The following is a 13,044-nucleotide window of genomic DNA, read 5'->3' on the forward strand; positions in this document are numbered from 1 at the left end:
TCAATTCATTAAACCAAGGTTACTTTGCAAGGAAACAATATTTATGTCTGCTTTTGTGTGCATCATTGGGTGTTTTTCATGTAGTTAATTTGTGACAATGTGACAAATGTACATGCAAAGTTCACTTATGCCGCAGGGATTCATGGACATCCTGCAGAGAAACAAGGATTGAGATAAAAAAAAAACCAGATAAAACATACCTCTTGTATGGAACGAGCTGCTGGCTTGTCTTGGTGATTGGCCAGTATTAAAAATGGCAACGTACACAACTGTGGGTGCTGTAGAGCTGAATGCAGTTCATTCCTGGCAGTTTCTAGTTCATCTTCAGATGAGGCACTGTCGAGCACGAATATTACACCTTGTGATCCCTGGTAGTAACGACTCCAGTATTTCCTAATGTTGGCTGCTCCTTTACAAAAAAAAAAAAAAGAAGATTTATTAAAAGAAGCAATCATGTGTTTAATAAATTGATTAATATGTTACGGTTTAATAATGCACTGGCAGTAGGATTATACGTAAGTTAATAAAAGCAGTTCACTTACATTTATGGAAAAATTAGCAACCCACAGTGCAAACCTCACTTTGAATAAAGGGACAAAACAAATAAAAGATGTATTGAAATACTAAATGCAACTAGGGATTCTCTTTAAATCACTTGGGGTAAAATAGTACTGGAAGTAATTGTCATTCTGGGCAAGTTTTGACAATTTAATATTTTTTTTGTTCAATGGAAGACAGTTAAATGCTGCGCTGTCAACAAATACTGTATTTACTTCAGGAACACCATGCTCATTCAGGTTTTATTTCCCCAGATAATGGAACACAATGTCTCAAGCAACTTTACAACCCTTAATACCCATGCTTTATCACAATAGGCAGTGTATACACATATAAAAGAAACATACAAATTGATGAATGAAGCAATTCAATGGCCCCCTTCCACTATTTCATATTCCTCCCCACCTCCCTTGTTTCATGTTTGGAATCCAGCTTAAGGTTGCAGCTGCTAGCACACCCAAGATCATTGTTTTCTGTAGCTGCAAACTTCTAAGGCAAAAATAATCATAAGACCGCAGTACCAGAGAACAAACTCATATGCTCAGAGGCTTGTTTCAATATGTTCCAGTAAGAAATCGCACCGCAAATGGCCGAAAAGTACCACATGTTGAATCCCTATTCAATATGAAGTGAAGTCGCTTCCCAATGCTGGCGTTCAGCCCTATTGAGATAAATGGGACCAATATCTTCTCCAGACAAGAATAAGGGCCTCGTAGACACAAACGCAACACATCTATTTTTTGCCAAGTCAGAAACATCGGTTCTCGCTGGTATAAAGATAATGACTTTCACTGTTGGGCTCCACCAAAGGCTCTGGTTAATCAGATGGTGCATTGTCACCTTACAATAAACTGTGCATTCTTGGTTCCCTGTTTAATATATTAACATAACAAAAACACCTGATCATTTATCACCTTGATAAATATGCAGTAAAAGTTTGACTGAAGGCGGAATGCCTTACGGTAATATTGAAGCCCAAACATATATGCTGAAATCTATGGGATCTACAGCTGAATGTTTGTTTTTCACAATATGACAATAAATATATAGATATTTTTAATGTTGCTAAATTACTTTGATGTCAATGAAAACTGGAACTTTTTGTACTAAAAAAAACACATTACCAAAATAGAAACAGGATAGCTCCATGCTCTAATCTTTTAAAACATATCACATGCTTTAAAGTAAAATATTAATAATAACAATAAAAATGTAGCCCCTTCCGTCCCCCTCACTGAGTTACTAAGGGTAAGGCTTATGACACCAATCATAGGTAGTAAATTATACCCTAAACCCTAGAGCGAAGGTCTCAAGGGTAGCAAGTAGAACAGGGGAATGAGAGGCAGTGAATCATAGGTTACGTTTATTGGAATCCCTAGCTGAAGTGCAAGCACTGTATGCTAAGAGCCTTAGGGGTGCATAAAGAACAGGAACAAAAGTGTCAAGAAACCACTAGGAGTGTGCACTCACACTGGCCCGTGTGAGTATTATGTTATATATTTCTTATTGTTCCCCCCTTCATTACCACCAATTGAAAGTCATCCCTAAGGTGTAACAACAAGATACCAAGATAAGAGAAGGCTCACATTAGCCCGTGTGAGTGCATGATCGTACCATTACATTTTAATGGTCTACCAATATACCATCCCTCCCCATACTGTCGTCTCTTTATATATGTGAGTTAACCTTACCCTCTTTTTGTTTATATGAGAGGAAATCCCCCTGGAGGGGCACATCGAATGAACGAGAAAAGCTGGTTATACACCAAGAAGAAGAAACACAAACCCTAGGAGATCACATCATTCCAAGGTGACGGGAAACCCAAAGCAACCCTGATGAGACTGAACTTACACAGGGCTGTGTAAGTTGTATATTCTTTTATCTTTCCACCCACACATACACACCTTTGTATGTTAACATATTGAGTTTGGTATCCGCCCCATGAACCATCACCTTTATAGCTGTTAAACTGCTCTATCTGTAACGAATACTAGTCCAAATATACTGCCCGTTTCCTATAACTGTGCTCCCCCATTCTTTTTTGTATTCAATCATAGGTTATGGTCAGAGAGCGGAAGGGGGAGATCGAGAAATCAGAAAGTGAACAGATTTTAGTAAAGACCAGGTCTAAATAGCGACTGGAATTGGTCCATTGGTGGAGGTAAAAGAGAGAAGGCGAGATGCCCAGGATCATCAATATGACAGTTGAAGTCCTTTAGTAAAAGGAAAGGAGTCGGAAGAGAAATAAGTCAGAGAGAAAGTTGAAAGTAGCGTATGTCGAGGTAGGCGTTCTGTAGACGAGTGCAACATGCAGAGAGCGAGGCTAGAAAAGCTGGAAAACGTGAACCTTAAAAGGAAGAGAATGAAACAGATGGAGGCATAGGGTGGAGCTGATAGTGTCAGCGGGAGGAGACCAACACCTACCACCCAAACATTGGGGCATGCAGTGTGAGAGAAAGAGAGACCACCATAGGAGAGAGCAGTCACCATAGCAGAGTCATGTTGTCAGAGCTAGGTTTCTATCCAAAAACCAGGGGAGCCGGGACGTGTCACCAAAGGAGAAAAGAGAACTGACAGAGCAGTATTGCAGGGTTAAATGGACTAATAGATAAGTGAAACCTCCAAGTATTATACTCACAAACTCAAGAGCAAAAAGGGCATATCCCAAACTGTGGCAAACGTGGGTGGATGTGCACTCGATCCAGTAGGGCTCAGGGAAAAAAGAAAGACCAAAATGGTGCAGATGGTACTTATAATAACATTTATATCAGAAGATAGACCCCCTGAATTGAAGAGCAAAGATAGAGCGTGAGAGCAGAAGAGGTTGTGTATAACCAGAGACTTGTTAGTTAATCAGAGAGCAAACATTCCGGAAGGCACAGGAAAAGGGAAGAGAGAAGAAAAGGGAGACGAGGAATAAGTATTATGTTGGATGGGTTAACACCCTTAGCAAGGAGGTATGGGCGAGAGCAGATGTGTATATGGCCAGATCCAAGATTAGGAGAGATATCCTGAGCAGCAAAGAGGAGCAGAGTGCAAAAGGAGATAAGAGGATGGGTGGGGTGATTTTTATTGACGTCTGCAGAAGTGGCTGTGATAGAGGTATGTAAGTAGTGGTGCAGTGTCTCGGCAAAGGTGGAGAGAAGGGAAGATAACAAAAAAAAGTAGACAGAAGGAGAGTGGGGAAGTGGAGAGAATAGAAATGGGCAACGGAGGGAGGAAACTGCAAACAGAAAAAGTAATTCGGGTGGATAGTAATAAGGATTGGGATGCAGCACAGGTAGCAGACAGCGAAAGGTAGAAGGAGAGAGGTCTCATCTATTGCAGAATATGAGTATAGTTTGAAAGCGTAGATGTATACATCAGGCCTGAGATGGTGGTGTAGCATTGAAGGCTGGATAGCAGTTTCTAAAGTTCTAGTTTTTCAGCTGAGCATAAATTGCTAGAGTATGTAAAAAGTTACATTCTCACAGTTGCAGAGTTGTTCAAATGCTGAATTCAGTTATTTTCCTGTTTACCATCAATTCAATGGCAGTATAACTCAACAGGCACTTAAAAAGTGGCACAGCCAATACCGATTGGCTTAAAAACTCCAATAATACCACATGACAACAAAAAGGAAGGGAGGGGTTGTGACGAATTAGTACAGTCAGAGGGACATTCCAAAGAGATGTTAATTTGATAAGCATTATCATACAGTACCTGACTCTTTATACCTCATCACTAATTTCTCTCTATGACTTGTAAAGCATGCTTCTGTACAAGTATTCCTCCTCTTTAGTCCAGATATCTCTATATGGAAACATTCTCACATTGACTTGAATGGGAGTTTCTGCACGATAGTGCGTCTCAGTGTTGAGTAGTGACAGTGAGCAGCATCGCAGCTTACTGAACAATCTGAATAGAATTACGTCAGATAGGAAAGTGGGCAGACGAGGTGGGCCAAGGTTCCGATCTGTTGTAAAACCTCGAACCCCATTTGATCCTTGTCTCGCTTTTCCTATGGCCATGTACCGTCTGAAAGAGTTGACTTGCAGCGCAATTCCTCTGCAACACCTGATCAATCTCTATTTTTCAATTTCCCCACTGTCCTCATCTTCAACATATAATTAAAATCCGACATTCGAGTTAAAGCCTTATTAAAAGAATATCCACCAGTACTAGCGGTCTTCTCCCAAGTCTGCATTTATAGGTTGCACTTCTCTCCATTTTTGTTTTTTGTCACTTGTTACATTTAACGTACAGAAGCAACCTGTGTGTCCATGCACTCACACCTTTTTGGTGGTTTACACTCATCATCCCCTATATTAAGTTAGCTACCATGCATTGTTAGCACTCTTTGAAAAAGTCCAAGCCTGGACGAAACGCGTCAGAGTGTCTGTGCTGATGTTCGTTACTAGCTATCAATAAAGTTTTTTATATCCATGCGTTGGCTGCTGAAGATGCTGTGAACCACGGACTACCTAACCTTTTTTCCTGTGACGTCTATTCCGGTTGGAGCACGCCAACGCCAGCAACAGCGGGGGAGCAAGCTGCCTGAGGATTCCCTTACCAACAGGAACGGCTTTCGTGAGTATGGATGGGCTCTTTACCTCCACGCGGTATTCAAGGGAGACAGGTGAGGCGTTTGGTTACCGGGCCGTGATTTACTTAGGGGCGCCACCTTGGGAGGTGTCCCTCTGTACCTCTATCCGGTTATACCATTGCCCAACTCCCTTAAGTTATTACCGGAGGCCTTAATAGCTTTATTTTTTTATAAACGCTGGTGTCAGTCTTCAATCAAGTGACTAAGGAGTATTCTCTACCACCTGGTTGTAGCCTCGGTATTTTGGGGTTCACCCATTTTTTCTACTGAGATGAAAGGAGGAGCAGAAGAGTGTAAAGCTTTAAAAGTGGGGAGGAGAATTGAGTGTGTGATACAGGATTTGATAGGAAGCCAGGAGAGGGATTTCAGCAGTGACCACTATGCAGCATGTTTGGGCTACTGGGTGAATGATAATACTTCCAACAGTAATGTGGAAGGAGGTAGTAGAGCAAGGTTTGAGAGGAAGTATGAGGAGCTCTGTTTTTGCCATGTAAGTGTGAGTCGTCGGAGGGCCATCCAGGATAATATAGCCGAGACACATTCAGAAATTTTAGTCTGTACAGCAGGTGTAAGGTCAGGGGTAGAAAAATACATTTGTGTGTCCTCATAGAGGTAATATTTAAACCCAAGAGATGTGATTAGTTCACCTAGAGAGAGTGTGTAAAGAGAAGAGGTTCTGGGACAGCCCTGGTACCCCCACAGAGAGATCGATAGAGGAGGAGGAAGTGTTGGCAAAAGAGACACTGAAAGTATGATGGAAGAGGTAAGAAGAAAACAAGGATAGAGCTTTGTTACGAATGCCAAGAGTATGGAGAATGTGAAGAAGAGGGTGGTCCACAGTAACAAATGCTGTAGAGAGGCTGAGTAATATGAGCAGAGTGTAATGACTTCTGTCTTTGGCAGCATTGAGGTCATTAATTATTTTAGTGAGGGCTGTTTCAGTGGAGTGAGGAAACCAGATTGTAGAGGGTCTAGGAGAGAATAGGCGTTGTGAAAATGGAGCAAGTGAGAGAATGCAAGACGTTCAAGAAGTTTAGAGGCAAAAGGCAGGAGGGAGACAGGGCGATAGTTAAAAAGACAGGTAGGGTCAAGCTTGCTGTTTTTGAGCAATGGTATGACTGTTGCATGTTTGAAGGAAGAGGGGTGTTTAAAAAACCGTTTTATTGGGGTGGGGGTATTCTTTTTATATGTATTGGGGTTGAGTATATTTTTTATATGTATTGGGGGATGGGGGTATTTTTATATGTATTGGGGTATTATATATATATATATATATATATATATACTGTATATATATATATATATATATATATATATATAAAAGAATGATACGAACCAATCCAAAGACCAGTAAAGAGACAGCACACCGCACGGGGTTAATCCAAAAATCTATATTCACAACAAGAAATACACGTAAGCCTGGCTGATTGGTTCGTATCATACTTATTTTCTATGGGACTAGCATCTGCTATTATAACCTTTTCTACTGCAGTGTGCTGACTGACCTTCATGTGTATATATATATATATATATATATATTTATTTATTTATATATTGGGGGTATTTTTTTATATGTATTGGGGGGATAGGGGTGTATTTTTATATGTATTGGGGGTGGGTGTGTTTTTATGTATTGGTGGGGGGTGTATTTTTTATTATATATTGGGGGTGGGGCTGTATTTATATATTGGGATGTATTTTTATTATGTTTGGGGGTGGGGTTATAATATTTAGGGGTGGGGTTTTTTGGTATGTATTTTATGGGGTGTGATTGAGTGAGAGTGGGGTAATTGATGGAAGGTGGGGGCAAATGAGAGGATAGAGGGGGTGAGCGAGTGAGGAAGAGTGGGAGTGAGATTGAGACACAGGGGAGAGGAATACATGCGAGGCGGGGGGGAGTAAGAGGAGGTGAGTGAAGAAGAGGGACTGAGACGGAGGGGAGAGAAATACATGGGAAGAGGGTGGGAAATAGAGGGGGCTGGCAATACCGCCAAAGGGGGGGGGGAAGCGTAATAATAGTCTTAGGCCCCAGGAAATCTATCTGTGGCCCTGGTTCGACGTGGGATATTAGAAACCGGTTTATGCAACTTGCTAAATATCTGATCGGGGGTATTAGATCAGGAGCTAATTTTAAAACTACATTGTTCAGCCCCATTATGGCACTTTTTTTAGTTTTGAAAAAAAAAAAAGGAAGATAATAGGGGTAATGGTAATAGTACTACCAGCTGTAAAAGATGGTGGTGTTGTGTGTGGTGGTAACACGTCAAATCTATCTTTCCACTTGTAATTCCATCACCCAAGTGAGCATTAAAGATCAACAGAAATGAAGCAGAAACAGATGTCAGACCGCTTCATCTGCGCCTGGCAAAAATCTAGTTCTGTCCTCATGATGCAGTACCACAAAATGTCCACCTGACTGGAAACATTAAAAGACTACAACTCCCAGATTTCTTGCAGCATAGAACTCGCCCATTTCCTGCATTCAGGTCAGGAAGTTGCAACCCTCTTTACTGAACAGTGTCCTGTTCCCTCTGCCTCTTAGGCCGCGTCCATGGTTATAGTGACTGTGCGAGCGACCGCGCGGCGCGATCAAAATGCCGTAAGGCAATGAGCGCGGCCATAGACAATGCGTGCACGAGCGCGACGGGGTGTGCGGCGCACGAGGGATCAAATACATTTTATTTTGCCGCACAACGGCCGGGTCACGTGCGCAGTTCAGCCAATGAGGGCAAACCGCTCACGTGACGTCATGGGAAAGCCTCCCGGCACGCCCTCCGTTGCACAATCCTATAGGTCGTGTATCACTCCAGCTATCAGAGAGCGTGACATGGCGCACGGGCACCATGGATGCAGCCTTAGCCAAGTATTTGCTGAGAAAAAAAATGTTTCTGTGCAAAAACATATTTCAGGTGCAAGTGATAATTGTGCCTTTATTTCAGTGCTAAAAATATACTAAGGGGTAAAATAAAATACAACCGTTTGATAAATGCGAGGTGCTGTTCCAAAAACCTTTCCAGGGTCACAAACACACAGTAAAGAACAAAACTGGAGCGCAGCTCTCGTGAGGTGTAAAGAAAAAAAAAAAAGAAACACGCACAAAATAGTGCAACACAAAATAGTGCAACACAGTATGACAAAAAAAAATTGTAGATCAATTAACCAGCGTCAAATGCACTCACACTCCAAATTCTTTTCAGCATTAGGAACCAATGGTGGAATATATGGTGATGGTCGGGGTGTAGGCAAGGATCAGAGAGTAACTCCAGGATGATTCAAGTATGAAAAAGATAAAATGACAACTTACTGTAGCATAATTCTGTAAAACACTTTATATCAGCAGGAAAGAATAAAATCAATGTACTTACAAATTGTAGATTGATAAAGAGCCTATTGAGCGCATAGGCTCCACCAGCATGAACACAAACAGTCTCCCCGCTCAGCCACCTCCATGTGATATTTTTACTCAAGCAAGTATACTGGGAGTTGAGGAACCTGACTCACTAGATCAGAATGTCTTTCAACTAGAAAAATGACTCCGTTTAGAAGTCAGAGAATGGTGGGATATAGTTACTCTTGAAAAATATTGAAAGAATTCTAAGAGGCCTTAGGATAATGAAAGAACCCACATTTTAAACAGGAAGATACGGTTTTCTCTAGATCAAGGTTTTAGATAACTGGTCCTTTGAAATTATGAGATTACTGATTTCATACCATAAAAGAACTCTAGAAACTATTAACACAAAAATGAATTAATTAAAAGACCGCTATATGTGGAAAGAGAAGGTTTTGAGGTTAAAGATAATATGCGGCAAGGAAGAATTGATAAAATAGAACAAGTAATTCTAACCAAACAAAGGAAATTTGCAAGGGATCATGAAGATTATGAAAAAGAGCAAGTAAGACACTGGAACAAAGGGCCTTATCCTAAAAATACAAATAATATCTATAGAAATGTTTCAATGGAGGAAAATTATTACCCCATAAGAAAAGTTAGTAGAGATAGACATCAAAAAAGCATAACTCCCCAAAGAAAAATCAAACATTTAAATGCCTGTAATAATTACTATCAAAGTGACCATGCATTCCATAAATTCAACCGTCGAAGATCTAACAGTTTTAGAATTGATTACTATAATAGGGGTTACACGCCTCCCTACTATAGAAATAAAAGGAATGCTTCATCTTTTTTTAGAGAGAGGGATATATTCAGCGAACAGGCCGATGATCCGGGAGAAACAGGTGGATAATCCCAGCACGTTTTCCCCTCTAAAGGTGAATTTTCATATACTGTAGCGTCATCCTCAAGGAGAGGGGAGTATAGAAATGCAGACGAGGAGTTAGAGGAGTGGGGAAATCCCCCCAAAAGATTTAGATAGACACAGAACGAGATTCAAAGAGCATTTTTAATATACCCAAATCAAGAACTAAATCCAGAGCAGTTATCAATTTTGAAAATAGAGCATTTGTTTGCTCCTACATGGATACTTGAGCATAACCATTTTTGGTTCAACCACGATATCTTTTTGCAGTAATGTGGCATTGCCATGGGACCCAGGTTGGCACCAAGCCATGCAAATATTTTTATGGGCACATTGGAAGATGATTTCATCTATAACAACAACCCCTTTGGTGCAAACCTGTTCGTATGGCGGGGTTACATCGATGACATTTTTATTTGGGACGGCGACAAGGCTACATTAAAAGATTTATTTCTTTATATCAAAACGAGTTATTTAGATCTTGTCTTCACATATACCTATAGTGATTTCAGTATTGACTTTCTAGATTTGAATTTAGATATAGGGGATAATGCTGTAAAAAGTAAAAACATTTTTTTTTTTTTTTAATACTTGGCGACAGCAATAACGTCATTTTAAATTCAAGCTGCCACCATAGGAAGTCGATTCATATAGAATAAAGAATATCATTAAGAAGCATTGGAGTATTCTCCTCAAAGATGATATACACACAAAATTTGCCCCTGAAAATCCAGTGTCATTTTTACTAAAGCAACAAACTTGAAAAGTAAGTTAGCACCTAGTGTATTGAAGAAGACTATTACCTAGCCATGTATTTGCTTTAGTAGTGACAAACCCGAGGGCTTCTTTCAGTGCTTTAAGTGTAAAGCTTGTACACTGTGTTAAAACGGTTCATTTTAAATCAGAGTAGACTGGTGAGCTTTTTAATATTAAGAAGGAATTTATCAACTGTAAAACGGATTTTGTAATTTATCTCCTACGTTGCCCTTGTGGCAAAGAATATATTGGGGGAATCACTAGAATGTTGCGCGTTCAGATCTTAGAACATCTATGCAATATTAGAATGTCAGTGTCCCACTCCACTATAAACAAGTACATAACTCTGATCCACAGGAATTACATTTATTGCACTCGAACATGTTCTTTTCAAATGGCGAGGTGGCGATCAAGTCAGAACTTTATCCCAAAAGGAAACCTTTTGGATATTTAAACTTGGGACTTTGCAGACCTGAAGGTCTAAATGTTGTTATTGATCGAAATTCTTTCATATTTTAATCTAATTTATAGTTTCTCCCCAGTGGTTACTGTGCTATAAGTTTGGGCTTAATTGAATTTGTATACATTTATTATGGTTTGAGATTTATATGTATTCTTATGTTTCTGGATTTATGTGATTAGTTCTTGTTTTTACTACCAGCTTTTTGCTATTATACCATGTCTTACCCTAGTTTTTACGCTTTGTATAATTTCTGTATCTAACATCTTTCTCATTTATACAGATTTACTTCTTAAACGTAATTTCATGTCCACAGTTCATTGTTTGTTTTTAAATGGAAGTGTTCATTGTTTGTTGTAAATGGAAGTCATGACACTTCTGATGTCGACGCTTCCAGTGTGCGAGGACATCACAGATCTTACAACAGGGCTCTAATTGGTTGCTATTTAATAACTGGCTATGCACACTTGGACATTGGTCCCCTGAAGAAGCCGGTTGCCCAGTGAAACACGTAGGGTGGTTTCTTGCATGATTCAACTGAGCCTAACAGGACCTGTCCAGCCTGCACCTGCATCCCCTGAGTACTACCCAAGAACAGATCAGACTTATTCCACGTGGAGGTAGCTGAGTGGGGAGACTGTTTTCATACTAGGGAAACTTGTGAGCTCAAAACGTTCTTTATCAATGTACAATTTGTAAGATTTTATTGTTTCCTGCTTAAAGTGTTTTACAGAATTATGCTATGTTAGCATTTTATCTTTTTCATACATGAGTTATCCTGGAGTTACTCTCTGATCCTTGCCTACACCCAGACCATCACCATATATTCCATCATTGGTTTCTAATGCTGGAAAGAATTTGGAGTGTGAGTGCATCTGATGCTGGTTAATTGATCATCTACGATTTTTTCTGTCACACTGTGTTGCACTATTTTGTGTTTTTTTCTTTACACGCATCTCACGAGAGCTGCCCTCCTGTTTTGTTCGCTACTAAGTATTTGCTGCCTGCCTGAGTATTACCTCAGATCTCTTCTGGACTTTGCCTTGCTTAACCCCTCAAGTACCTTGGCTATTTTGATTAGTTGTGTATGACCTTGGATTGCTCTGGACTTTGCACTTGCCTTAACCCTTTAAGTTATACTGCTGCCTGCCAGTTAATGACCTCAGATTGCTGGTCTCTGCTATGATTTAACCCTGTTTTCATCATCTTCCTTCTTGAGCCTCGGTCATTCCCCAGCGTTCTCAGACAGAATGTGTAGGGGAAGAAAAGAGGTGCCCGAGTCACTGTGACAAAGAACATCAGCTATGCAGCAAAAGACACAAATATAAAGCAAATGTGGGGGGGTTGGGGGGGAAAGGCCTTTTGACTGTTCTTCTTCGGAATGGAAAACTCATACACATGCCATCACTAAATGGCTGGTAAAAGATATGATGTCATTGTATACAATACACAAAGAACCATTCCAGGACAAAAAAAATTATTCGACCCACGCTATGAATTACCAGACAGAAAATATTTCTCATCAGTAATACTAAAGAAGTCTGCAATGTACTTGCAAAAGTAAAATCTGAAATGAAGGAAGCAATTGGCAGCATTTGCTTTACATGTGATGGGTTCACTTCGGAAAGAGCATTTGATCTCTACTGGACTGTTACTGAGCATTGGGTAAACAAAGATTTTAAATGTATATGTCGCTCCCTTGATACTCTCTATGTGCCTGAAACACATGATGCACTGAACTTGTCTTCTTTACTGTACAACCGACAATAACACAGATATTGCGAAGGCCATTAGTGATATGAAATGGAAATAATCTCATGTTTTGGTCACTGACCCTTGTTAATTTCAGCGCCAGAGACCCTCTGCTTCCAGAGATATTTGCCTCCGTAGGGGTGCCGGCATCTCCTTCATGTTTAAATGTCCAGGTCAGGCGGCCAATAGCAAGCCACAAGGGATGACGTCACGGCTTCCTATTGGCCCGCATGATGTGGGAAATTTAAGCTGCCATTTTGTTAGGCACAAAAGTTCCCTGGCTGCAGATACCGGCAACCCCTACGGAGGTAAGTATATCTAGAAGCAGAGCTAAAATTAACACAGTTAAGTTACTAAGACCAACTGCTTCAATTCTGGTATAAAAAAAATTCATAACGCGGTGCTATAGATTTTGCTACTTTAAATGATGATCCATGTCAGACAGTGATCAGTTGCCTAATAGTTTCTGCATTTGGTACCTCATGGAAGCGACAGCTTAGACTATCAGAAAAACTAGCAGAGGCAAATGTATCTACAAAAAAATTTAATAGGAGGCTGCAAAACCAGGTAGGGTTCAACATATACCATGATTTATGATCAAAAAGATTGTATTCATGTACGTCCAACAGGAAATCGTCAAACAGGCCATCTTGAGCTGAACTGGTTAAATCAAA

General features: G+C 40.2%; 1 protein-coding gene across 2 annotated transcripts in view; it reads right to left on the reverse strand.

The window, feature by feature from the left end:
• The window catches only part of ARL15 (ARF like GTPase 15), a 392,363-nt gene that overhangs the window by 225,590 nt on the left and 153,729 nt on the right, over window positions 1-13,044 (reverse strand). For both annotated transcript variants that reach the window (XM_075589113.1, XM_075589115.1), the window contains one exon: window positions 201-409. In XM_075589113.1, coding sequence (XP_075445228.1) covers window positions 201-409 — 209 coding nt within the window. The remainder of the gene's footprint in view (window positions 1-200; window positions 410-13,044) is intronic.

The sequence above is a fragment of the Ascaphus truei genome, chromosome 1, assembly GCF_040206685.1.
Source record: "Ascaphus truei isolate aAscTru1 chromosome 1, aAscTru1.hap1, whole genome shotgun sequence".
NCBI lineage: Eukaryota > Metazoa > Chordata > Amphibia > Anura > Ascaphidae > Ascaphus > Ascaphus truei.